Source organism: Sus scrofa, chromosome 2, assembly GCF_000003025.6.
Source record: "Sus scrofa isolate TJ Tabasco breed Duroc chromosome 2, Sscrofa11.1, whole genome shotgun sequence".
Taxonomy (NCBI): domain Eukaryota; kingdom Metazoa; phylum Chordata; class Mammalia; order Artiodactyla; family Suidae; genus Sus; species Sus scrofa.
Window position 1 is genome coordinate 6,701,455 of NC_010444.4, and position 26,386 is coordinate 6,727,840.

General features: G+C 60.4%; 2 protein-coding genes across 6 annotated transcripts in view; one reads left to right on the top strand and one right to left on the bottom strand.

Annotated features, from left to right (window-relative positions):
- On the top strand, positions 1-18,737 carry LTBP3 (latent transforming growth factor beta binding protein 3). Of its 3 annotated transcripts, none has more exons than XM_021082854.1 (28): positions 1-862; positions 3,869-4,198; positions 4,327-4,529; positions 4,721-4,826; positions 5,046-5,138; positions 5,314-5,436; positions 5,920-6,075; positions 6,165-6,350; positions 6,885-6,901; positions 6,978-7,050; positions 7,228-7,317; positions 9,663-9,788; positions 9,873-10,004; positions 10,126-10,254; positions 10,493-10,615; positions 10,849-10,971; positions 13,991-14,113; positions 14,338-14,457; positions 15,543-15,671; positions 15,936-16,103; positions 16,293-16,376; positions 16,678-16,806; positions 16,911-17,048; positions 17,143-17,283; positions 17,429-17,590; positions 17,689-17,769; positions 17,854-17,985; positions 18,079-18,737. In XM_021082854.1, the coding sequence occupies exons 1-28, from the start codon at positions 529-531 to the stop codon at positions 18,228-18,230; spliced, it is 3,903 nt and encodes a 1,300-aa protein (XP_020938513.1). In that variant the 5' UTR covers positions 1-528; the 3' UTR covers positions 18,231-18,737. The 3 variants fall into 3 exon arrangements, with proteins under 3 accessions (XP_020938513.1, XP_020938514.1, XP_005660760.2); XM_005660703.3 differs by having other exon boundaries at positions 4-862; positions 5,917-6,075; XM_021082855.1 differs by lacking the exon at positions 6,885-6,901 and having other exon boundaries at positions 3-862; positions 5,917-6,075; positions 6,165-6,351; positions 6,977-7,050.
- SCYL1 (SCY1 like pseudokinase 1) overlaps positions 18,593-26,386 on the bottom strand; it is a 13,431-nt gene continuing 5,637 nt past the window's right edge. Inside the window, exons 8-18 of one of the 3 annotated variants that reach the window (XM_003122558.5) lie at positions 25,874-25,981; positions 24,537-24,650; positions 22,264-22,419; positions 21,490-21,678; positions 21,293-21,368; positions 20,841-21,005; positions 20,462-20,604; positions 19,436-19,507; positions 19,131-19,343; positions 18,986-19,040; positions 18,593-18,863 (exon numbers count right to left, since the gene is read on the bottom strand). In XM_003122558.5, the coding sequence (XP_003122606.2) occupies positions 18,739-18,863; positions 18,986-19,040; positions 19,131-19,343; positions 19,436-19,507; positions 20,462-20,604; positions 20,841-21,005; positions 21,293-21,368; positions 21,490-21,678; positions 22,264-22,419; positions 24,537-24,650; positions 25,874-25,981 (1,416 nt within the window). In that variant the 3' untranslated portion in view covers positions 18,593-18,738. The remainder of the gene's footprint in view (positions 18,864-18,985; positions 19,041-19,130; positions 19,344-19,435; positions 19,508-20,461; positions 20,605-20,840; positions 21,006-21,292; positions 21,369-21,489; positions 21,679-22,263; positions 22,420-24,536; positions 24,651-25,873; positions 25,982-26,386) is intronic. The other 2 variants (XM_005660705.3, XM_021082856.1) reach the window with 2 other exon arrangements.

Genomic DNA, 26,386 nt, shown 5'->3' on the forward strand with positions numbered 1-26,386 from the left:
TTAAACCGAAAAAAACTGTCTCCCTGGCCCGGGGCCAGCGTCCCAGCCCCCCTCGCCGCCGCCGCGCCGCGCTCCAGCCAGGGAAAACAACTGCTCACTTCTCCCTGCGTCCGCCCCGCGCGCTCCCTGCTTCCCGGCGGCCGCGGGAGCCCAGCCCGGCCGGGGGAGGCGCGGAGCGGGCCGGCCGCCCAGCCTTCCCTTCCCCTCGCGCCTCCTCTCCGCCTCCACTTGCTCCGGCCTCCTCGCTCCGGCCTCAGTTCGCGGCCTTCGCAGGCCGCCGGCCCCGGCTCGTGGCGGGGCTCCTTCCCGCGGCGGTGGAAGTTTCTGGGCGCCCCGCAGTCCAGCCTCCATCTCTCCGCCTCTCCCCGGGCCCGCGCCTGCTGTCCCCTCCCCGCGCGCTTCCTCCGATCCTCTCCCTCGCGGCCCTCTCTACCCCTCTCCCGGGGCTCCCGGCTCGCTCGCTCCCCTCCTCGGGCGCCGGGACCATCGCCCCCGCCCGGGCGCGCCCCCCGGGTCCTGCGGCCCCGGATGCCCGGGCCCCGTGGGGCTGCTGGAGGCCTGGCCCCTGAGATGCGCGGGGCGGGGGCGGGGGCGGGGGCGGCGGGGCTGCTGGCACTGCTGCTGCCGCTGCTGCTGGGCCCGGGCGGCGGGGCCGAGGGGGGGCCGGCGGGCGAGAGGAGCGCTGGCGGGGGCGGGGCGCTGGCCCGCGAGCGCTTCAAGGTGGTCTTTGCGCCCGTCATCTGCAAGCGGACCTGTCTCAAGGGCCAGTGTCGGGACAGTTGTCAGCAGGGCTCCAACATGACGCTCATCGGAGAGAACGGCCACAGCACCGATACCCTCACGGGCTCCGGCTTCCGCGTGGGTGAGGGCCAGGGGCAGGGGCAGGGGGAGCGGGGACGGCAAGCACCGCGACGAATGCCGGATCCAGGGCAGGGGAGGCCAGGTGACACGGGAGGTGGGGGCTGGGTTCAGAGCAGGGCCTGAGGGCTGGGGCTCCAGGGACAGGAGGGCCGGGGGCTGGGGGTGGGGGCGGTGCTTGGGAGGCTAGAGTCCTGGGGTGGGAGAGGGGAGGGCTGCGTGGAAGCCCGGACTGCACAGCTTTGGGTTCAGATTGAGGCCTGAGGTGGCTGTAAGGCTGGGGTCCTGGCCAGCACCGGCCTCTAGAAAAGTGCTGGATTCTGAGAGGGCGTCCGGGTCAGCTGGCAGGGGTTTGAGGGATGCGTGCTTTCGAGGGGCAGGAAGTCTCAGAGAAGGGCTGAGTATTCCCCCAAGAAACAGACTTGCTGAAGAAACAGGAAAAGCCTCTAAAAAAATGTCTAAAGTAGGGCCTGCCAGCGGTAGACACCTGCATTCTCTGGGAGGAGGAGCTAAGGTCAGGGCTGGGAGTGAGGGAATTAGTGACTGGCAGGTCTTAGAGGGGAGGGGAGTTGAGGCCTAACACTGGCGGTGGGGGCTGGCTGGGGGCCTCAGTCTCTCCTTCCGGATGCCCCCTCTGTGCTTCCCTGATAAGCTCTCCACAGCTCTGCCTCGGTCTCCCCCCTAGCCAGCCCTGATAAGTCCCCAGGTCCACCTGGAGCCCCCGCTTTCCCAACATCTGTCTTCAAAGGGCCAGCCTGGGGCCCAGCTCTCCCCGCGCAGAGCCCTATGGGCCAGGCTGGGGGAGGTGTCCCCGCAGTAATTACCCTCCTGGACAGGGTAATTAGGCCAGGCCCAGGATGGCACCAGCAAAACAGCCCCTCTGACAATTTTCTATACTCACATACCCACTCACAGACCCGAGGAACCCCACAGATGTGGTTCCCCGTTCTCATGAGGTGTGTGTGTGTGTGTGTGTGTGTGTGTGTGTGTGTGTGCGCGCGCACCCGCGCGCCTGTGCGCTGGTGCATGGCACACACATGAGGGCATACACAGGCTTTGGAGCAGCACCCTGGGATTAAGTACGTGTTTCTTTGAGTTGTCTTGGGTGCGTGTGTGCAGACACTATGGGAGTGTTTATGTAAGCCTGTGTTGGTGTCAGAATGAGTCTGTGCATGTGTGTGTGTGATGAGATGACTGTGCGTGTGAGTGTACACAGGCCGGCCTCCCAAGCCCCCTGGCCGTCCTGCCCAGGCTGCTGTCTCCATCTGTGCTGCCCACATCCCCCAGGCTCGGCGCCCAGGCCACAGTGGGCGGGTGTCACTGGGAGGTCACCCTCACCGCTATGGGTGACTCACTGGGAGGCAGGAAGGAGAGGATCCTGCCTCCCCCAGCCCAGAACACACCCCTTCTGCCCTGAGAGCCTGGCCCCAGGAGGCCAGCCAGGATGGGCTGGTCTGGGATGCTCTTAGCCAGGCCCTGATGGCCATGTGTGTGGGCTGTCCCTCTGAGGCCCTCAGGTTTCCAGAGAGTAGTACCCCCACCTGCCCATCCTGGGAAGGGAGGGCAGCCATGCGGCAGGTGGGAGAGGGGCTGGGGCTGGGGCTGGGGCTGGAGCGTGAGCTCAGGTCCCCATGGCTGGACTTCAGATATGAGTGTATGACAGTAAGACAGAGATCCCGTCCTCTCAATGAGTCGCCCCTTCATTCATTCCTGCTGCACCTTCTCTGGCACCCAGAGCTGAGGCCCCCTTTATGGTGTGGGGAACAGACCTGAGTATAACCATGTTGAGTGCTGGGCAGAGTTGGGCAGAGCTGGGTGGAGGGTGGGTGGGATATGAGGAAAGGCTCCCTTCCTGGAGGAGGAGATGAGACTGGAAGGCTGAGATGTGACTATGCAGAGATGGGGACAAGGCTCTGGGGGGGTAGGGGGGGCATGATGAAAGCCAGGGAGGCAGAGGACGTGGCATGTTTTATAGGAGATGGGAGGTGAGTCCTGGAGCATAGGGTGCACGTGGAGAGAGCAGAGGCAGGAATGGACTGAAAGAAGGTTCCTTCTGGGCCACGAGAGCAGGCAGGAAAGCAAGCTATGAGCAGGTGTCTGACCCTGCCAGAGCTTTTTGTGAGGCAAGGGTCTTGAGGATGCTGGGAGATGGACAGGCGGGGCAGGGGCAGGGGGGCGCAAGGAGGAGGAGGGATGGATTCATGAGACATCACAGAAGCCAGAACTGGCTTTCGGGACTAAGAGCAGGAGGGATGGAGCCTCGAGGCTCCCTTATGAATACTAGGCAGGCAGGGATTCCAGGTGGTGGTCCAAGGCTAAGAGGAGGTGGGGAGGCAGGATGCCGATTTCTGACAGGGTGCCCTGAGCGGAGGTGTTTAAGAGAGGGCCCTGGAAGATATGGCTCAAGTTGACAGTGGTGAGCCGTGGGCCGTGGGATGGCAAGACAGAGGGAGAGCCCAGAGAGGGCTGGATCCAGGGAATCATTAGGCAAAAGGAGGTGAAAGCGCCAGGTAGAGACTGGGATTTCCAGGAAAGGCCCACGGGGAGGAAAAGGCTATTCCATCATCACCATCAGCAGCAGCAGCAGCATCACCTTTTACTACTACTTATTAAGCACCCTCTGTGTACTAGGCATCGTGCTAAGCAATTGTACAGGCATTGCCTCATTTAATTGACAGGACACCCCTAGAGATGAGGACACTGGGGCACAGGGAGGGGAACTCAGGGCCACACAGATGGCACACGGCCCTCTAGCTGGGATTTAAGTCCAAGACTTATGACTCTGGTCGTCCCATGGGTCTAAGGATGTTGGGGAACCAAGAGGGTAGTTTCTCTGTGTGTGAAAAAAACAAAAAACAAAAAACCCAGCTTCCCAAGGAAGACAGAACCAGTGGGTGGAAGGAAGGAGGGAGGAGGGGAAGAGACAGGATGTGGCTGAGGAATGGCAGGGGTGGGTGGGGGGTCTGGGGATCGGAGTCTGCCTGGGCCCTGACCCACCTCTCCTCCCCAGTGGTGTGCCCTCTGCCCTGCATGAACGGCGGCCAGTGCTCCTCCCGAAACCAGTGTCTGTGTCCCCCGGACTTCACCGGTCGCTTCTGCCAGGTGCCTGCCGGAGGAGCTGGTGGGGGCACCGGCGGCTCAGGCCCTGGGCTTGGCCGGGCCGGGTCCCTGTCCACAGGCGCGCTGCCGCCCCTGGCTCCGGATGGCGAGTCTGTGGCCAGCAAGCACGCCATCTACGCGGTCCAGGTGATTGCTGATCCGCCGGGGCCCGGGGAGGGACCCCCTGCCCAGCACGCGGCCTTCCTGGTGCCCCTCGGACCAGGACAGATCTCAGCGGAAGGTACCAGGCAACAGCAGACCCCGGGAGGCCGAGGTGGGCGGGCGCGAGGGTGGCAGAACCCCCGCGGAGGCCAGCCCTGGAGGAGCTCCGCGGGGACAGCGCTGAAGCCACCGTGCCCCGCCTCCCAGTGCAGGCCCCGCCCCCTGTGGTGAACGTGCGGGTCCACCACCCGCCCGAGGCCTCCGTCCAGGTGCACCGCATCGAGGGCCCCAACGCCGAGGGCCCGGCCCCCTCCCAGCACCTGCTGCCGCACCCCAAGCCCCAGCACCCCCGGCCGCCCACCCAGAAGCCCCTGGGCCGCTGCTTCCAGGACACACTGCCCAAGCAGCCCGTGAGTGAATCCAGTCTCGGCTGTACCGGCCCTTCCTTCTCTCGGGGCTGCAGGGTTCCAACCCGTCCTCCTCGGGATTGCTCAACTCCCAGGGTCTGCAGGTTGAGGGGGGCAGGAGGAAAAGGGCCTCAGGAGGGAGGCCAGGTGGGGGCTGGGCACCCGATGACCCCTGCCCACACTCCTCTCTCCAGTGTGGCAGCAATCCCCTCCCGGGCCTCACCAAGCAGGAAGACTGCTGTGGAAGCATCGGCACTGCCTGGGGCCAGAGCAAGTGCCACAAGTGCCCCCAGCTGCAGTGTGAGTGCCTTGGCTCTGTGAGATGCCCACCCCCCCCGCCCGCCTCCACAGGGTAGACCCACTGACAGCCCTCCCAGCCCAGCAGTGGGAGATCCCAGCCCAAGCAGCCTGAGCCCTCCACTGCCCATAGAGTTCCTCTCAGCATCCTACTCTGCCCTTCCCAGTGCCTCTCTGCAGGCCCCCAGAGTACCCCCCTGCCATGCTCTCCTTTCTCTGCAGACACAGGGGTGCAGAAGCCAGGGCCTGTACGTGGGGAGGTGGGCGCTGACTGCCCCCAGGGCTACAAGAGGCTGAACAGCACCCACTGCCAGGGTATGGCCGGCTGGGAGATTCAGTGGGCTGGAGGGGCAAGCTGGTTGTCGCTGGGGGAGGTCCTAAGGTCGGCGAGGGAGGAGGCGGGGCTGGGGCAGGACTCTGAAGTTCTTGGAGCAGCTTGCTGTCACCCTGTGGCCCCAGCCTGGAGGGACCAAACTCCCACTTACCACAGACATCAACGAGTGCGCGATGCCAGGCATGTGCCGCCATGGTGACTGCCTCAACAACCCTGGTTCCTATCGCTGTGTCTGCCCACCTGGCCATAGCTTGGGGCCCTCCCGCACACAATGCATTGGTGAGACTGGGGGACCCTGGAAGGTCACAAGGTGTGGGTGGGAGGGTAAGCAAGGATCAGAGGTCACAGAGGTCAGAGTAGGGTCAAGGGCCCATTTCAGGAGGAGAGGACCCAAGCAGATAGGAGCAGGGATCAGTGGGTTCAGGAGTCACAAGTCACCTGGGGTTAAATGTCACAGAGGGTTGGGGATTATATGGATTCAGGGTCATGGGAGATCACGGACTTGGTGAATGGGAGGGATAATGTCTAGAGCAGTTAGAAAGGGGGGTCAGTGGGGTCAGTGGTCACAGGAGTATCAGGGGTGAGTGAGGTCAGAATAACAGAGGTTCCGGGGTCATATGAACTCAGGGTCACGTCGGTCAGAGGCCACATGAGGATCAAGGGTTGTCTGGGCCAGAGGGGCAAGGTCTGGAGCAGCTGGGAAGAGGGCTGTGGGCAGTGTTGAGGCCCAGATGCCCATGCCCACCACGGCCCCTGCAGCAGACAAGCCGGAGGAGAAGAGCTTGTGTTTCCGCCTGGTGAGCCCTGAGCACCAGTGCCAGCACCCGCTGACCACACGCCTCACCCGCCAGCTCTGCTGCTGCAGCGTGGGCAAGGCCTGGGGTGCCAGGTGCCAGCGCTGCCCGGCTGATGGCACTGGTGAGCCTGGGGCTTTGGGGGCCGGGGAGGGGGCTGTCTGCGTGGCTCTCCAGGCAATGCCCACTTCCCACCCCTTGCTCTGGCCACAGCTGCCTTCAAGGAGATCTGCCCAGCTGGGAAGGGGTACCACATCCTCACCTCCCACCAGACGCTCACCATTCAGGGCGAGAGTGACTTTTCCCTTTTCCTGCACCCTGATGGGCCACCCAAGCCCCAGCAGCTCCCTGAGAGCCCCAGCCGGGCACCACCACCTGAGGACACAGAGGAAGAGAGAGGTCTGGCCTGACCCCTTCTGGTTCCTGACAATTGCTAAACCCTTAGGCCTGAAACCTTGACCCGTGAGCCACAGATATGACCTCAGAGTCTAACCTCTGTACCTCCTAATCCTAGACCAGCACTGACCCCCAGAGCTGACGCTCTGACCCCTAACCAATGTTGTAACCCCAGGATTTAACCCCTGATCAACAGGATTGGACCAGTTGTTGCTCTCCAGATTCCATTCTCTGACCCTGGGATCGCTTTGGTTTCCAGACCAGAGCATTGATTCAGCCTAAATGATGCCCCTAGATCTGACCCCCTGACCCCTGACCCAGGGATTCGACCCAGTATAAGCTTTCAAGCCAAGGACCTTGTCCAGCCTTTGCTTCACTGACCTGTAATGGAAACACTCCCTGCCTACTCTGAGGCTTGACCCAGAGACATGGTTGTTGAACTCCTAGAGACCTGACCACAAATACCCACCTGCTGACCCCAAGCTTGACTCTCTTCTCCCAGCCCCACACTTAATAGCCCGTCTTCTTCCGTTCCAGGGGTGAGCACAGACTCAGTGAGTATGAGAGCCCAGGTGGGAGGGGCAGGGAGGCCGAGGAGACACAGAGGGCTTATGCTGCTGTCACCTACAGCCAGTGGTTGAAGAGCACTCAGCGCAGCAGAGCCACCCGACTGTCACCACATCTCCTGCCCGGCCCTACCCTGGTGAGCTGGGCGCTGCAGGGACGAGTCCTCAAGGGCTGTTACTGCCGGCGAAGTACACAGCCTAGGCACCAGGGGGCGGTAAAGCTGGGTGTGAAATTCCCCGCCGGTGATCTAAGGCAAGTGGGGCGGCTCTCTCAGCCCCCTCACCCGCCGACGGGTGTGTGCTGCCGCCCGCAGAGCTGATCTCCCGGCCCTCGCCGCCCCGGTTCCTGCCCGACTTGCCCCCATCCCGCAGTGCGGTAGAGATCGCCCCTACTCAGGTCACAGGTAAGACCCGCCCACCTAGGCCACGCCCCGGGTAAGCCACGCCCCTAATGGGTTTTTCTCCTCCCTTAACCCCTCCAATCCTTCCACAGCGCTAACACCTCCTGGGCCCTGGGCTGGGCGCTAGGGGAGCGTTGGCGTGCAGCAGAGATGCCACTCTGCCCTCAAGTGATGCGGGTATTATGGTGGTCCGCCCAGTCTGAAGGCATGTCGTCACATATTCGACAAATAGTTATTGAGGACCTACTATGTGCAGGCACTGTTTCAGTACTGGGGATGCAGGAGAAAACAGAACAGACAAAAATTCTCTGTCCTTGTAGCGTAGACGACGAATAGATCAATGAGTCAAAATCAGAGTTCCCGTTGTGGCTCAGCGGTAACGAACCTGACTAGTATCTATGAGGGTTTGATTTCTGGCCTCGTTCAATGAGTTAAGGATCTGATGTTGCAGTGAGCTGCGATGTAGGCTGCAGATGAGGCTTGGATCTGGCGTTGCTGTGGCTGTGGAGCTGCGGCTCCGATTTGACCCCTAGCCTGGGGACTTCCATATGCCACATGTACGGCCCTAAAAAGACGGGAAAAAAAAAAAAGAGAGAGAGAGAGAAAGAGAGTCAAAATCTAGTATGTCTCATAAATGGTACAAAAGATAAATCAGAGAGGAAGGAAGGAAGTCTGGGCGTTTTGATAAGATGTAGAGTGGTGATGAGAGAAAGCTTTCTGAGCAGGGCTTTGAAGATCGGTAGAAATCAAGGACAAGAAGTGGGAAATAAATGGGCATGTGCGTTGGGCAAAAGGACAGTCTAGTTTGGGCAAGAGTTTGGGCAAGGGCATAGAAACATGAAACCCTGGTTTTGTGCAGGAGGGAGAAACCACACACAGATCAGTGTTTCTGAACCAGGGGAGGGCCGGTACAGGGAGCCTTGTTAAGAGGCTTGGGTTTGATCCCAAAGGCTGTGGGAAGTGTCTGCAGGGCTTTGGGCATCGTAATAATTGCTAGCTGCAGCTGAGCAGCTGCCCTGGGCCAGGCACTGATTGAAGAGTGTTACACAGTAAATACCATTTAAGCTTCTCGTACTCTGTGAAGTGGGCACTGGTAGCCTCTTTTCCTAGATGAGAAAACTGAGGCTAAGAGAGGTTCAGTAACTAGCCCCGGTCACACAGCCGAGCCAGACTCAAGCCCACGTCTGTGTGGACTGCAGAGCCACAGGGAGTTACCAGCCTGATTGAAAACCAGAGGCTAGAGGAGCTCCTAGGGTGAGGACTTAGGAGGAATGTGGCTGCCCTGGAAGTCTGCATAGGCTACGACAACCCAGTGATGGCCCCGAAGCTGTGGAATGTGGAAGAAGAAGCATTTGGGGAGACTTCTCAGAGGAGAGGGTGTTAAGGATGCCTGGGGAGAGGCCCTCTAGGCAAAGGGAACAGTGGGCAGGAGGCTGCTGGCCAGGCGTGTTTGGGGTGGGACAGAGTTCAACTTCAAGGCTGGGCTTTGCACAGCAGGGCTCACAAAGAGGGAGAGGCAGAGAATACTGAGGATGGGAGCAAAGCAGGTGAAGGTGATTCCTGGATCTGACCACTTATGCCCAACCATGGGTGAGGCAGGATTCCCAGGAAACCAGCTCCTTCCCAGCCTTGGGAGGGGGAAGAATTCAACTATTGTGGAATGGGGGAGGGGGCAGGTCCCTAAGACAAGGGGTGCTGGGGAGTCACTGGTCTAGAGGATATTAGTGTGACCGGGGCTTTAAGGCATTGAGGCGACTGGGGTCAGAGTACAGTAAGTGGGGACAGAAATATCAGGGGTCCTGGGAGTTTCCGTTGTGGCTAGGCGAGTTAATAACCTGACTAGTATCCACTAGGATGCGGGTTCGATCCCTGGTCTTGCTCAGTGTATTAAGGATCCAGCGTTATTGAAAGCTGCAGCTCAGATTGTGGACGTGGTCGCAGACGCAGCTCCGATCCAGGGTTGCTGTGGCTGTGGCATGGACTGGCAGCTGCAGCTCCAATTTGAGCCCTAGCCCAGGAACTTCCATATGCCTCGCGGGTGCGGCCCTAAAAAGAAAAAAAGAAAAAGAAATATCAGGGGTCCTGGGGTTGAGGACATAGGGATGTCAGGGACCTGGGGTCATGGTTTGGGGCTACCCGGGGTTGTGACGTCAGAGTTACCTGTGATGAGGATGCAGGGAATCCTCGGATTGGCGTATGGATGTACAGAGGCCCAGGTGCGACCAGGCTCAGGTATCCACCGCATTAGGAATGGGGTATCCAGACCCTCCTCCCAGAGGACTTGGCAGAAAATGAAGACTCCCTGCCCAGCTCCCTGACCTGCCACACCCCCCCCCGCCCCTCCGCAGAGACAGACGAGTGCCGATTGAACCAGAACATTTGTGGCCATGGAGAGTGCGTCCCGGGCCCCTCGGACTATTCCTGCCATTGCAACCCAGGTTACCGGTCGCACCCGCAGCACCGCTACTGTGTGGGTGAGTGTGGCGAGTGGGTGGCCCGGGGACGGCCTCGGCTCTGCAGAATCCTCTGACACCTCCCGGCCCGCTCGTCCTCCTCAGATGTAAACGAGTGCGAGGCGGAGCCGTGCGGCGCCGGGAGGGGCATCTGCATGAACACCGGTGGCTCCTACAACTGCCACTGCAACCGCGGTTACCGCCTGCACGTCGGCGCCGGGGGGCGCTCGTGCGTGGGTGAGCACGGCCCGGCCCCGGGCTGCGCTGGGGCTCGGTGGACCCTGGGGACTCTCCTGACCGCATGTAACCCTCTCCGCCGCCCCTTGCACTCCCCTCTCGCCCCTTTCCTCCCGCTCAGACCTGAACGAGTGCTCCAAGCCCCATCTGTGCGGCGACGGCGGCTTCTGCATCAACTTTCCCGGTCACTACAAGTGCAACTGTTACCCCGGCTACCGGCTCAAAGCCTCCCGACCGCCCGTGTGCGAAGGTGGGGAAGACCCCTTCCCAGCCGACGGGGGTCCTCAGCTGTCCCTGGGCCGGGGGTGGGGGCGGAGGACCTCACTCCGGTCTCTGCCCAGCTCTGGGCCTCTCAGAGGTTTCCTTCTCGGAGCCCAGGGGGCCCGTTTCACCTTGTTGATCTGTGATGGAGGGAAATCCTGCCTTGGACCCTGAGCGCCTGGCCGCCACGTTGTCGCCAAACAGTCCTCCTCCTCCCTACCACGCAGACATCGACGAGTGCCGAGATCCTAGCTCCTGCCCGGATAGCAAATGCGAGAACAAACCTGGGAGCTTCAAGTGCATTGCCTGTCCTCCCGGCTACCGCAGCCAGGGGGGCGGAGCTTGCCGCGGTGAGGGCAAGGCCTGGGTCCCGGGTCGGGTAGGAGGCGGGGCTTCAAACCTGAATGGGCGGGGCCCTTCGACTTTGCCGGGTGGATGGGGCGGGGCTGGTGGCGGTGGGAGTTACCTCCAGAGCCGGGCTTCCCGGGAGTAGAAGGCCGCGTCCAGAACGCAGGGGACTCCAACCCCCGCAAGGTGCATCGCCCAGTGGGGCGGAGTCCGAGGCGAGCCTTCTCCGCCGCAGACGTGAATGAGTGCGCCGAGGGCAACCCCTGTTCGCCCGGCTGGTGCGAGAATCTCCCAGGCTCCTTCCGCTGCACGTGCGCCCAGGGCTACGCGCCCTCCCCGGACGGCCGCAGTTGCCTGGGTGAGCTCCAGCCTTCCCCGCCCTGCCACCCGCCACTCACTTACGCGCCGAAGCTGAGGACTGAGTCACCCATCTGTCAGAGTGTCAGACTGTCAGACTGTCAGACGGGTGGGCAGGAGGCAGCTATTTCACAGACATCAACCCCTTCACTGGTCCACTCCCTCATTTCCTCAGCGAACCTGGCGGAGGAGGGAGCTGCCAGAATTTCTCAGTAGGAAGGATCTTAGGAGACAAGGCTTGAAGCTGAGTTTGCAAAGCACGTTCCTTAAATTTGAGGGGAAAATATATATAAAAGAAAGCCCCTCCCCCAACATTGACGTTTCCTATGCACCAAGAGACGGGCTGAGGGCTGGGGTTCAGAGAAACTGGAGAACTTCGACACAGACTGCAGACTTGGATCGCGTCTGGGTGTTTCTGGGAAACCTCAGCAGGGCTGGGAGAAGGGGGAGGCCTGAGTTGTCTTAAAGGATCAATAGGAGTTAGCCAGACAAAGAAAGATGAGAGGGAAGAGCACGCCAGGCTCAGCGCCAGCGAATTCAGAGAAGAACTCCCGTGCTGAGTGTGAGGGAACTGTAAGGTACCGGCAGGGGATGGGGGCTGCGGCTGGCTGGGGAGGGGCAGGCCCTCACCGCTTGAAAGCCCCCTCCCCCACGCCCTTCTCAGGAGGTTGAGCTTCACTCCCAGGGTGTTAGGAGGCACCTGCAGCTTTTTAATGGGACGAAGGCCAAGAGTTGCCATGTGTTTTAGAAAGTCCCCTGAGGCTCCTTGTGGACAGTGGCTGGAGGTCTGGTGGAGACTGAGACAGAGGCAGTGGTGGAAGCAATGAGAATAGTGGCCTCGGGATGGTGATGAGATTATGTGATAGTAAATACATATCAGAACCAATTACCTGGGTTTGTTAACTGGATGTCAAGATGAAGAAGAGATGAGCCTAGGGGTTCCCCAAGTTTCTGGTTTGGATGACTCCGTGGGTAGTGCTGCTCCCCGGGATAGGGTTCCAGGGGTGGGGCATGTTTGAGAAGGAAGACATTGGAGTTCCTGTTGTGGCTCAGTGGAAACGAACCCGACTAATACCCATGAGAATGCAGGTTCGATCCCTGGCCTCGCTCAGTGGGTTAAGGATTGGGCATGGCGTGAGCTGTGGTGTAGGTCGCAGATGCAGCTTGGATCTGGCATTGCTGTGGCTATGTTGTAGGGCGGCAGCTGCAGCTCCTACCTAAGCCCTAGTCTGGGAACTTCCATATGCCGCAGGTGCAGCCCTTAAAAAAGAGAGAGAGAGAAGGAAGATACTGCATTTTGGGATGTGGGCCTCTCAGCTGAAGATGCCAGCAGAGGGTGCACCATAGGGACTGGAGGCTTTGGGCCAGACACATCCACCTGGAATTGTGGAATGTGGGGGCTGTGAAGCCATGGGGGTGCAGCCAGGGAGGGGGGGGTCTGGTGAGGGGAGCCTTGGCAGAGCCTTGTGTGGACATGGCCACATGGGCAGCAGGGAGACGGGGGGGCCAGGGTGGTTGGAGGGCCCAGGGAGCACTAGCTGAGACACTGGGGAGGGGAGGCTTCCAGGGCAGAGGAGGGCGAGCTCAGTGCAGTACAGGTTCTTGTGAAATAGCTCCCTGGGGAGACAAGAAAGTCCTGGTGGCCTCCCCACTGGTTGGGGTTTAGGATGCAGGCTGAGAAGGTAGAGGCTGGGAGCTGTCCAGGGCCATGGAGGCTACCTAGGGGCTTGCCAGAGTCAAGGCTTGAGAGGAAGAGGAGAGAGTGGCGTTAACAACGCTGTGGATCAGGCTGGGCTGGAGGCCAGAGGGTGTGGAGTGGCCCAGCGTGCTCAGCTTGGTGGCTGGCTCCAAACCACTCAGCACCCAGGATGTGAGAAGCAGGCTGGGGCTCTGACTTTGCTGGACCAGTGAGGCAGAAGGAGAGGTGTTCGTGGGCCCTTGTGAATGGAGGTGGAGTAGGGGACTTGGGGACTGCAGAGGCCATGGGAAGGAAGCCACATCTGAGATGCCCAACGTGGGGGAGATCCCAGCCTTTCGTACTGAGAGTGAGTGGCTGGCACTGAGGGCAAGGCGACAGAAACTGAGGGATCGAGGAATGTAAGGTCAGAGGTTGGGCCTGGTTGTCCAAATGGATGTTGAAAACACCTAGGATGGGGAGGAAGCAGAGGGAGAGGAGCTAGGACGGTGGGCGCTGACGCAATAGAGAGGGTGGAGGCTGGTGCGGGGGCCAAGGGCACCTCAGGGGAAGCTTGTGGTTTGGAAGGGATCTGGGTGTGGGCAACAGCCAGCTTCCACCAGAAAGGACTGCAGAGATGCATGTGCAGTCCCTTTACTGCACAAGTGGAAGAATTGTTCTCTGAGAGCAGGCATAGGGGAGCTTAGGGGAAGAAAGGGAGCCGGGGAGTTCCTATTGTGGCTCAGTGGAAATGAACTCAGTAGTATCCACGAGGACACAGGTTGGATCCCTGGCCTTGCTCAGTGGGTTCAGGATCTGGCGTTGCTGTGAGCTGTGGTGTAGGTCGCAGATGTGGCTTGGAATGGGCGTTGCTGTGGCTCTGGTGTAGGCCAGCAGCTGTAGCTCCAATTAGACCCCTATCCTGGGAACCTCCATATGCTGCAGGTGCACCCCTGAAAAAAAGGAAAAAAAAAAAAGCAGAAGAAAGGGAGCTATGGCAGGTGGGGAAGGGCAAAAGCAGAGGTGAGTGCAGTTGGGCCAAGGAAGCCCAGGGCCGTATGAGAGGAAGGGATGGACCAGGGGGCCTCTCGTTCGGTGAGAATGGATGAAGGATGGGGAAGCCTGAGCTTTTAGGAAGCAGACGTGGCCCGGGGCTCCTGGCAGCCCCTGGCCGGGTCCTGAGGGCTTGGTGTGCACACAGGAGCAGGGTGAGGACCCCACGCTTCTCTCCGGCTCCACTGGCCTCAGCTCTGGCGCTCCAGGCCATGGGAAGGACAGGGGAAAAGGGTAGCAGAGGCCCAAGAGCACCCCCACCCTGGCCCTTGACAGTCCCTGTGCTCCACAGATGTAGACGAGTGTGAGGCTGGGGACGTGTGTGACAATGGCATCTGCAACAACACGCCGGGCTCCTTCCAGTGTCAGTGCCTCTCTGGCTACCATCTATCAAGGGACCGGAGCCGCTGCGAGGGTGAGGGGGGCCTGGAGCTGGGGGAGCTGACCTGTCCCTCCCCACCCTAAAACCTCCACTGCCCAGGCCCCACGCCCAGGGGCTACCTGTAAACAAGCCAGGCACTCCCACGTCCTGCCCCCATCCAGAGCCAAGATGGGGCATGGGGGGTGGGCCCTAGCCAGGCTCTTCAGGAGGCCTTGGGCTTAGCCTCTGAGATCCTCCACTTTTTGGATCCCCTACAGACATTGATGAGTGCGACTTCCCCGCAGCCTGCATTGGGGGCGACTGCATCAACACCAATGGCTCCTACCGATGTCTCTGCCCCCAGGGGCATCGGCTGGTAGGCGGCAGGAAGTGCCAAGGTATGGGGGGACTGGCTGAGAGCTCCCGAGGAGGAATAGCAGGGAGCAGTAATTGCCTAGACACACTGTTGATTTGTCTTTCCATCCATCTATTCACTCATTCATCCTTCTACTCGTTCCCTGAAAATAACAATAACAGTATTAATGGCAGTAATTGCATGGAACTTACTATGTGCCAACTCACCCCTACATGCATTTATCCAACAAGTTTATTAAGAATCTAATATTCGGCAGGTTCTATGCTCTGTACTAGATATTGAGCAATGACCCAGGGCTCCCAGCTAGGGGAGACTTGCATGTAATTTGATTCTTACAGTTCAGGGTGCTGGGTGCCAAAAGAGGTCTGGACTAGTGATTAGTTACAACAGAGAAGTGACAGTTGAATTGGAACTTAAAGCATAAATAGGGTTCCCTAAAGCCTAAATAGATTCCCTAAGCAGAGAAATGCATGGGATGGTATTCTAGGCCCAAAGAACAGTATTTGCAAAGCACAGAGATCTGGATGGAACAGTGTTTTCAGGGAGACCAGACATCTGTGCCCTGAACATAGAATTGAGGGTGTTGGTGGTTTGGAGTAAAGGGTAATGAAACTTAAAGATATTGGGAGACCAGGAGTTCCCACTGTGACATAGCGGGTTAAAGATCTGGCATTGTCTCTGCGGCAGCATGGGTTCAATCCCCAGCCTGGAATAGTGGGTTAATGATCCAGCATTGCATAGATGTGTAGGGCCTGGGAACTTCCATATGTCGTGGGTGCAGACCAAAAAAAAAAAATAAATAAAAAAAAAAAAATAAAGACATTGGGAGACCAAACTGAAAGTCTTCAAATACAGGGCTGAGTTAGAAATTCATTCTCTTGTCAGTGGGAACCGGTGAAAGTTTTGTGAAGTATCAAGCACCAAACGTGCACACATCTACCCAGGTGCCCAGAGAGACATGGGCAAGTGGGTTTCCTGTTGTGCTTGCTTTGAAGCCAAAGTGGAAATTCAGGTTCTAAACTTATGTGAGGCCCTTGAGGGACACTCCCGGGAAGGAGGGGCTAGTTTCCTTCTGAGACATTCTTTCTGCTCCCCTCACTCGGGAAGACATAGATGAATGCAGCCAGGACCCAGGCCTGTGCCTTCCCCACGGGGCCTGCGAGAACCTGCAGGGCTCCTACGTTTGCATCTGCGATGAGGGCTTCACGCCCACCCAGGACCAGCACGGCTGTGAGGGTGAGTGCCCCCTCAATCTAGACAACTCCCCTGAGCGACAGCTGGTATCTGGGGATCAGGGAGAATCTCTTTCCCCTGGGAGAGCCCAGTGGGGCCAGGCCTCGCAGGAGGGCAAGGACGCCACATCAAGAATGGAGCTTGGCTTTCCCAGGGCCGCCAAGGGGAGCCAGGGGGGTGGGGAACAGAGGGATGAGGTGAGTGGGCTGCGTGGACAGGCGAAGAAGACATTCTGCTGGACCCTGAGCTGTTCTCCCCTCCCCTCAGAGGTGGAGCAGCCCCACCACAAGAAGGAGTGCTACCTTAACTTCGACGACACCGTGTTCTGCGATAGTGTACTGGCCACCAATGTCACCCAGCAGGAGTGCTGCTGCTCGCTGGGGGCTGGTTGGGGAGACCACTGCGAGATCTACCCCTGCCCAGTCTACAGCTCAGGTCAGGAGTCAAGCTGGCCCTTTCCCTTTCCAGAGCCTCGGTTTCTTCATTTGGAAACGTTTTGGGGGACAGGGCCCCTCCCTGTGTAGGTGGGAAATGAGGCGGAGAGCTCTGACCTGCGCCCGACCGCCAGCACGCACGCGCTCAATCCTGCCTCCTTCCTTCCCCACGGCCGCTGTCTCCTCGTAGCTGAGTTCCACAGCCTCTGCCCCGACGGGAAGGGCTACACCCAGGACAACAATATCGTCAACTATGGCATCCCGGCCCACCGTGGTAAGCCTCAACACCGCTCCGCCCGCCTGACACGCTCCGCTCCTACGGCAGAGCTTTGGCCCGCCGGGATCGCGCCAGTGCTGGCTGGTCTGTTTCCCCGCCCTGGGGTAAGGCCCGCCCACTCCGTCACTGTCTGCCCCGCCCCTCCACCAGGCCCCGCCCCATCACCGCGGGCGGAAAAGCCCCTAGCTTAGGGTTTCCTCCCCTTCCAACGTAAGCCCCGCCTACACGTCCTCGGCCGCAGGGCCGGAGTGGCCCGGCAGGTGCAGAGTGCGGGCGCCCACGGCCTGTCACTCCATAGACATCGACGAATGCATATTGTTTGGGGCGGAGATCTGCAAGGAGGGCAAGTGCGTGAATACGCAGCCCGGCTACGAGTGCTATTGCAAACAAGGCTTCTACTACGACGGGAACCTGCTGGAATGCGTGGGTGAGTGCAGCTGGCCCCCGTGGCCGTGGGAAAGCATCGTGGAGACACCCACAGTCACCTGACTCCGGGCCGGTTCCAAGCACTGGAGCTTCTCCTCCCCGCAGACGTGGATGAGTGCTTGGACGAGTCTAACTGCCGGAACGGAGTGTGTGAGAACACGCGCGGTGGCTACCGCTGCGCCTGCACGCCCCCGGCCGAGTACAGCCCCGCGCAGCGGCAGTGTCTGAGCCCAGAGGAGATGGGTGAGGCACGGGTCGGCAGGCTGGGGAAGCAGGAGGGAAGCTGGCCGAGTTGAGCTGTGACTTCCACCCCTACCCATCCCCTCGCTGCCTGCAGACGTGGACGAATGCCAGGACCCCACAGCCTGCCGCCACGGCCGCTGCGTCAACCTGCCGGGCTCTTATCGCTGCGAGTGCCGCCCGCCCTGGGTACCTGGGCCCTCAGGCCGCGACTGCCAGCTCCCCGAAAGCCCGGCCGGTGAGGGAGAGGGTCGTCTTGGGCTCTCCAGAGCCCTCTCCTCCACGTGGAGACCCGGGGCCGCAGTTCCCGCGAGGGTGGGTTGCAGTGGGGGCAGGCTGTCCCCGCTTTGGGCTCTTCCCTGACACTGGGTCCCCTTCCACAGACCGTGCCCCGGAGCGGCGGGACGTGTGCTGGAGCCAGCGCGGAGAGGATGGCATGTGTGCGGTCCCCGTGTCTGGGCCCGCCCTCACCTTCGACGACTGCTGCTGTCGCCAGGGCCGAGGATGGGGAGCCCAGTGCCGCCCGTGCCCGCCGCGCGGCGCCGGTGAGCAGGCCCTGGAGGGATCGGCCCAAGGGAGTTCGGGGGCGGGGGCTGGGGTGAATGGATGCCGCAGACCAATGACCGCCCCCTGCCCTTCTCAGGGTCCCAGTGCCCGACGTCACAGAGTGAGAGCAATTCCTTCTGGGACACGAGCCCCCTGCTGCTGGGGAAGCCCCCGCGAGGTGAGGGTAGAGGGAGGGGCAGGGGCGGGGGCCCTGGCCGTCGCTGCGGGCGCTGTTGACGTCTGCTTCTCCCTGCCCGCGCAGAAGAGGACAGCTCCGAGGAGGATTCAGACGAGTGCCGCTGCGTGAGCGGCCGCTGTGTGCCGCGACCGGGCGGAGCGGTGTGCGAGTGTCCTGGCGGCTTCCAGCTGGACGCCTCCCGCGCGCGCTGTGTCGGTGAGCGGGGCCGAGGGCGCGGCGCCGAGGGCGGGCGGTGGGCCCGGAAGGACCAGAAGCTGAGCGCGTCCGCACCTGTCACCCTGCCTGTAGACATCGATGAGTGCAGAGAGCTGAACCAGCGCGGGCTACTGTGTAAGAGCGAGCGCTGCGTGAACACGAGCGGTTCCTTCCGCTGCGTCTGCAAAGCTGGCTTCGCGCGCAGCCGCCCGCATGGAGCCTGCGTGCCCCAGCGCCGCCGCTGACTCCACCTGCCGGGACCTCGGCGATCACTTCGGCGGCGAGGGGTTTCTGCCTGACACTTGGGGCAAGCAAGCTTGGCCCTCTCGCTTGGGCCCCAACTCGGGGCTCGGACCCAGGGACCTTTCGGCCCGCAGACTCCTTCCCCGGCCCCATATTCCAAAGTCACCCTTATTAGCCGGTTCATTAGGCAGATGTTGGGTTTCTCGGGGGAGCTTCCGGAGGGCGTTTCCTAGAAACTGATAAATCAGATCGTGCCTCTTTACTCTTGGTTTTCAAAGCAAACTGATGTTCCTGTCCATGTGAGCAGACTCCCCAGGGCAGCGCCGGACCCCAGCTCCTTGGAGGGGCTGCACTGAGCCCAGCACAGGGGTGTGAAATAGAATTTATTGTGGCTCTGATTATGTACATGTGAGATGTGCCTGGCCACACAGGCCAGGCTCGCATGGTTTGTACAATAAATACATCTGCGGGGCCTGCTCTCCCTAGCTGGTAAGCGCCCACACCCACGATTCAGTCCAGCTTCCGGGTCCCCAGCTTCATGGGGCCCTTGGCCGCCTTTTTCTCTGCGCGTTTGGCCTCCATCTCCCTCCGCCGCTCCTCACGCTTCTTCCGGGCTAGCTCCGCCTTGGCCTGTCCTGGGAGCAGGAAGGGGAGGAGGGCAGACCTTCAGGACAACCTGAGTCTCAGCTCCCTAGCCCATGCCTGTCCCAGTGGAGGGGAGCCCTGGCCCATCACCGGCCCCAAGGGAGGCACTTACGGCTCTCGGTCTCCAGGCCCTCCCAGTTGTCATCACCCCATGAGTCGGGTCTTGGCTGAAAATAAAAGCGTAGGCTGGAGTGGAGGCCTACTCCTAGTTGAGGTCCACCCCGGTCTGCACTTCCCACTGGACAGGTGCCAAGTACCTGAGCAGCAGCCTCCCGACGCGCTGACAGGGCAGCAAAGGGGTCGCCTTTGTCACTAGGCTCTGGTCCACCCCAGTTATACTCGCTGGCCAGTCGTGTGCCCTCAGGGGGCGGCTCTGGGGGGCTTGGCTCCTGCCAAGCCTGCTCCCATGAGCCCTCAGCTTCCCAACTGCTCCAGTCTGACTCTGGGGATTTGTGGCCAGAGTTGCTGGTCTGCAGAAGAGGAGGAGGAGACAGTGCCAGAGAGAGGGAGGGAGGGGCAGGGCCCCCCCAGACATACACACACCTTCTTGCCCCCAGCTCACCTGCCCAGGCTGGCTGGATTGGCCCCCAGTGCTCCAGTCGTCCTGCTGGGCCAGCACAGACTCGGCCTCCTGCTGCAGGGTGGGAGGGAGAGCATGACCGCAGAGCCCCCATTCCTCACCCAAAAGGGCAAGGAGGCCCCAGCCAGGGGCTCCACCCTTTCTTTTGCCTTCTATCTCATTGTCTCTTTCTTTCTCTCTCTCTCTTTCTTTCTCTCTCTCTCTTTCTTTCTTTCTTTCTTTCTCTCTCTCTCTTTCTTTCTTTCTTTCTTTCTTTCTTTTCTTTTCTTTTCTTTCTTTCTTTCTTTCCCTCCCTCCCTCCCTCCCTCTCTCTCTCTCTCTCTCTCTTTCTTTCTTTCAGGGCTGTACCTGAAGCATGTGGAAGTTCCTAGGCCAGGGGTCGAACTGCAGCTGTAGCTGCTAGGCTACACCACAGCCGCACCAGATCTAAGCTGCATGTGCAGCTTGCGGCAATGCCAGATCCTTAACCCACTAAGCCACAATGGGAATCCTATCTCATTCTCTCTTCAGGCCTTGTTTCTTGTCTATAAAGTGGACACGCGGAACCTGGCTTGTCATCACTCCTCTGTGAGGCTGGGGAATGAGCTCTAGAGTTCCCCACCGGCACCTGTGGCCTCAGGGGCCAGAGACTGCTGTCAGCCAGATGGGCTGACTGGGCGCAGAGCTCTGCCCCCAGTCCCTTCAGGACAGCCGCATTCCGTCCGCAGCCTACCTTGAGCCCACCCCGGGGAGGACTGGCTCCGGCTGTAGGCCTAGCACTGACCTCTCCTTGCTGATCACAGGGCAGGGTAGGCACCAAAACAGGTGCAAGAGGGACAGGGAGCAGAGGTGAGGGGGGAGATCAGCGGGCTGACCCAACCATCACCAGCCCGGCCTCATTTCTGCAGTTGAGTGGGGCTCAGCTGTCGCCCTGGGCCACAATGGCTGTTCCATGACACCTGCTTGCCAGGGATGCTATGCAGATGAGTTCCTTGCATGGCAGCCTGTGACCTCCTGGGCCCCACTCACCTCCAAGCTGCCCCAGTCTTCATCATCCCATCTGTCAGCAGCACTGCTGTCCTCTTCTGTGTCCTTGGCCTCCTCTTGTGTCTCCCAGTGGCCTGAGGTCGTGGCTGGGGCAGGGGCAGGGGCAGGGGTGGGGGCAGGAAGCCCTGGGGAGCAGAGGCCCACTAAGTGTCACACACTGGGCCCCAGGAAGGTCTCAGAACAGGGCAGCAGTGGCTGGGGATGGGAGTGCAGAGGGGAAGCTGGTCTCGAGGGGACCAGACTGTACTTTGTCCCCAGGGTCCCCATCACCATCCCAGGGGGAGTCAGTCAGTAATAGCTCCTGGGTGCCAGCCCCCCTAGGCCCTCTCAGTCACAGGTACAACCGGTCTGAGACACTCACCCTCAGGCACGGGTCTCTGGGGAACGTTGGTCTCAGCTGGGGCAGCAGTGGGGTGTGCACGGATCAGCTTAGAGGTGAGCGAGGAGACCCCTGTCACAGCCCAGCCTGCCCAGCTGGCTGCGGCTCCTCCTACTCCAGGGCTGGAGGCTGCATGGACATCCTTCTCTGGGCAGTGACAGGAGAGACAGGTGCGGACACCTCAGGCTTCCATGGGGAGGGTGATGGGAGGGCAATAAGTGGAACAGAGTGGCTTGTGGTGGCCCCCCTCTCCAGGCCTGAGTTCTCCCAACTGTGAGATGCTCAGGGCGGGGATGGGGGACGACGCTGATATCCAGTCTGTCCCCTGGGTTCTTCCAGCTTTCAGATACTCCAAAGGGGTAGAAGGGAGCCATGACAGATGACAGTCAAGAATGTGGCAAGAAGAAGAGGGGACATGAGTGTGGGCCACTCACCCACTTCCGCCAGCTGGGTGGGGTCCTCTGACACAGACTCCAGTTTGGACAGGAAGCTTCGAATGGCCTTGAAGGCCTGTGGGGTAGCAAGGGGCAGAGCTGGGGCCGCCAAGGTTCCCGTGAGCCTGCCAGGCCAGCGAGGGCCCAGGTATCCCCCAGAGCCCCAGCTCCAGGGCCCAGCCCCCGCTGTGCCTCACCTGGTCCCGCACGGATTTCTCAGGATCCACGGTGAGACCGCAGAGCACAGGCAGGATCTTGTGGGCACAGTCGGTCATCGAGTAGAGGTTGTGGGTGGCAGCGAAGCCCAGTACACCCGCGACCCGGGATGGCGCAAATGGGTCCTTAGTGGCCCGGCTAAAGGCGGAGGTGAGGACCCTGTGTCTGGTCTGGGGTGAGGCGGGGAGAGGGCTCCTGAGTATAGGGTCACTACTGGGGCCCAGAACCGCCTGCCAGGCCTTGCCCCCCAGAACAGAGGCCATCGGCAGGGCTTCTGGAGTCTAAATGTGAGCTAATCACTAACAGGTGGGGAGAATTTACTTAAAAAAACCCTGCGTCTTGGCCTCTCCTCCCAGATCACTGGGCTCATGCTGCCTCAGAGCCACGGGGGCCGGAGCAGCAGCTGCCCCAGGGCTGGGGCCAGGGCCTCCCTGCCCCCCCATCCTGCTGACCCAATGCATTCATTCCTGTTAAGTGCCCAAGCACGGCAGGTGTCTGCATTTACAGACCCTGGCTGAGGGGAGGGGATGCCAGACCTCAGGGGCAAGCGGGCCTGCCTCAGTCCCCAGACCCACCACCTACTGGCTGTGCGACCCGGTGCATCTCACTCCTCCCCTCAGACACTGGAGCTGGGGCAGCCAGAGCCTAGTCTCTGGGAGAACGGCAGCTCCCACACAGGGAGACCTGGCCCTGGAGGGCCCGGCTGTGGCCCCATGATGACGACAGACCTCCCAGCACCTGTGAAGGACACTCACGCTGGCACTGAGGTAGGAGCCGATCTTGCCCAGGCAGACGGTGGTGTTGCAGCGGATGGGGCCCTGCTCGTCCTTGGCCTGCAGCCGCGCGAAGTGCTTCATCAGCTCCACATTGAGGTTGGCCTCATTCAGCTTCGGGGCCAGGAGCAGCATGGACTGCGGGGCAGAAGACGTGCGACGTGTGGCCAGAGCAGGCAACGCGCCGCAGGCAGGAGCGGCCTCTTGGAGGCCACCAGCAGCCCTGGGCGCTGAGGAGACCCGCCGAAGCCCTCCCCAACGTAGCCCGCAGCCCGGTCCCGGCCCCACCGAGTGCTGAGGATGGGAAGGCCATTCCTCTGCCTCCTCTACGGCAAAACCTCCAAAGGGCGTCAGCACTCCTGTCCCCAGCTCTCTCCTGCGTCCACTCTGCTCAGATTTTCCCCAACCACCCCCCTCCCCAAGGACACCCAGCAGCTGGCTTGGGGTGAGGTCACCAGTGACCTTCATGCTTTGAAATCCAATGACCAATCCTCCATCCTCACCAGACCCGAGCCCCCAGCAGTTCTGACACCTTGGACTTCTCTCTCCTCCTTGTAACCGTGGCCTCTGTTCTTCTGGGACAGCACACCCTCTCCTGGTCCTTCTCTGACCTTGCAGGCTGCCCCTTCTCAGTCTCCTTTTGCTGAGGTCTTACTGTTTAGACACCCCACAGTGACTCCTGAAAAGCCTCTTCTTTTCTTTCTCTCTTTTTTTTTTTTTTTTCGGCCGCGCTGGCAGCATGCAAAAGTTCCCGGGCCAGGGACTGAACCTGCACCACAGCAGTGGCACAACTACAGCAGTGACAATGCCAGATCCTTAACCCGCTGAGCCACCAGGGAACACTGAGCCTCTTCTCTTTTACATCCTAGGCAAGTTCACCCATCTCATGCCTCCGAATGCCCTAGTTAGCTGACGGTGCCCAGAAGTGCAGCCCAGACTTCTTCCCTAAGCTTCACACACGCATAAGCAGTGGCCCAGACTCAGCATCTCCACCTGGCTGACAGACATGGCGGCCCAACCTCCTCCCGCAAAACGGTCCCTCCCGGTGTTCTCGGTAGAAGGCAACTTGACCTTCCACAGTTGCTCAGGCCAGAAACCTCAGAACCGTCCTGGACTCCATCTCCATCCATCAGCAAATACTGTCAGCTCCACCTTCAGAATGTGGCTTCCCTCCACCTGCTGCTACCACTCAGATCTGAGCCACCGTAACGGGCCCTAACAGCCCTGCTTCCACCCTTGCTCTGAGGGTCAGGTCTCCACACAGAAGCACAGTGTGAGCCTTTTGACACAAGTCAGATCGGGTCAGTGCTCTGCTCACCACCCCCCCGCCCAGTGGCTCCTGTCTCTCTCACTGAATGCATCACGGCCCGGCCAAGCCCTACAAGGCCCTGGCGCCCACCCCCACCACTACCTCTCAGACTCCAACTCCCACAACCACGCCCCTTCAGCCACACGGAAGCTCTTGCTGCTGCTCCTACACGCCAGGTAGCCAGCTCAGGGCCTCTGCACATGCCAATCCTTCTGCAGCGAACGCGTCTCCTCCACGTCTCCACGTAGCTCAATCCTTCACCTCTTTCCGCCTTTTTTCCTTAAACAGTACCTCCTCAGCAAGATCTCCGCTTCACTGTTTTTAAAACTGCAAACCTTTCTCTTCACACTCTCCATCACTTTCTTTTTGTCCTTTTAGGGCCACACCGCAGCATGTGGAGGTTCCCAGGCTAGGGGTCCAGTCAGAGCTGTAGCCGTTGGCCTACGCCAGAGCCACGGCAAGGCGGGATCCTTAACCCACTGAGCAAGGCCAGGGATCAAACCCACAAGCTCATGGTTCCTAGTTGGATTTGTTTCTGCCGCACCACGCCGGGAACTCCTCCATCACTTTCTAACATAATGTATCTTTTCCTAGTTCTGTTTACCGTCTGCCAAGCCCACTCCCCATCTCCTCGAAAAGAAGCCCCATGAAGGTGGGGAGCTTGGTCTGTCTGTGCACACTGCATCCGAGCACGGGACACCAGGCCAGGCACAGACAGGTGTTCAGTGAGTGTCTGCTGAACGGAGGGCTGCTGGCCACACCCACCCCGTCCCCCCACCAGCTGCTGAGCTGCACCCACAGCCCGGACCCACGTGCAGAAGAGTGCCTGCCCCTCCCGTGACGTGCCTGACCCACAGGCCAAAACCAAGGCCTCTGTGCCTCCTGGTGAGCCCCCTCTAAGTCCTGGAATACAAGGGTGGGCCCCTCTGGGCCTGGCCACACCCACCTTGACTGTCTGCTCCCGGATGGCAGGATTGGTGTCTAGGAAGCCGTGCACGACGTGGGGAAAGATCTGGGTGTTGACTGTTGGCTCATCAAGGTACTGGATGAACTGCTCCATCTGTGGCCCAAGTTGGGACATGAGAACTCAGTCAGCCCTTCCACCCCTCACCAGAGCCATGGGGCCACCCTTGGCATGGCTTTTCCACCTGGCAGGCACTGGCTGGCCAGGTGAGTCTCCTGAGCTCCCCATCTGGCCACTCCATCTGGCCTCCAGCCCACATGGAATGGTGAGGATGCCAGGAGCACTGGAGCCAGGGACTAGGACCTGGAGGGCCTGGCCTCTGTCCTGTTCCTCAGGCCAAATGGTCACAACCCTTTCTGGAGCCTCCACTGCGTCTTCAATAAAAAGAGGGCATAGGAGTTCCTATCATGGCTCAGCAGAAACAAATCTAATATCCATGAGGTCACAGGTTTGATCCCTGGCCTTGTGCAGTGGTTAAGGATCCGGCATTGCCATGAGCTGTGGCGTAGGCCACAGCTACAGCTCCCATTCGATTCCTAGCCTGGGAACCTCCATATGCCATGGGTGTGGCTCTAAAAGAGACAAAAAAAAAAAAAAAAAAGAGGGTATAGGGAGTTCCTGCTGTGGCTCATGGGGTTAAGAATCCACCTAGTATCCATGAGGATGTGGGTTTGATCCCTGGCCTCACTCAATGAGTTAAGGATCCAATGTCGTGAGCAGCTGCATATGTCACAGAAGCAGCTTGGATCTGGCGAGCTGTAGCGGTGGCGTGGTGTAAGCTGGCAGCTGCAGTTCTTATTCGACCCCTAGCCTGGGAACTTCATTTGCTGCAGGGGTGGCCGTAAAAAGAAAAAAAAAATCTAGGGGTATAACCCCTGCCCAGAGAAGTGCCGTGAGCAGGGCTGGCGTGTGGCCCCCGGAGACAGAATGATGCGTACACGCGGCCCCCACCCTCCGTCCCGTCTGGCGCTCCCGGCTGGCCCGGGCTGGCAAGAGAGACATTATCCCCACTCTAGAGGGCTCGAGCGACCGAGCCGAGAGTTTGGGCAGCGCCGGGGGAAGCGGGGAGGTGGGGAGCAACTGAGCCCTGCAGCCGGGCAGGCTGGGCATTCCCCAAGCTGCCGACAAGCCCTGAGAGGATCTCGACTTCTCAGGAACACAGCCGCAGTGGGCCCTCATCTGTGGGTACGTTTCAGGGAGAGGTTTCTGGGGTCCCTGCGCAGCCCTGCTTGGGGCTGGAGGTGAGGCAGGGGCGTCCCGGGTGGCCAGGGTGGGGTCTGGGTGGGGTGGAAGGAGGCAGGGTCCGGCCACGGCCCTACCTGCTGCAGGAGGCGGATGCGCATGGCGCGGTCGGTGGATGAGAACATCTTGACCACGACAGGGACGATCTTCTGCTGATACTCCTCGGCGCTGAGGAACTTACCCACCTGAGCGGAGGAGCGGGGAGGGCGCTTAGCTACGTTCGCGGGGTGGGATGGGGTGATGGGGGGGCAGGCGTTGCCTCAGCAGCCCCTCTGCCCCCACTCCATCTCCGTCAGCCCTGCCCTTGACCTTTCTGGCTCGAGGCCTCTCTTAGGAGGTTCCCAAAAGCTAGTGCCCTCCCTACCATCAGGCACCTAGATGCCACGGGCACACAGGATTCGGCCTGTAACTGCCGGGGGTTCTCGGCTACCCGGGAGACTTGCTGTCTACCCCCCTGACACCGCCAAGTTCCTCTGGGGAAAAGTTCTCCAGCTGAGCAGGAAATAGCAGGTGCACGGCTAACAGAGGGCTGGGGTCAGAGGAGAGGGGAGAGGGTCTAGTCCCTAGACGCCAAGAGAGCCGAGTGCCGA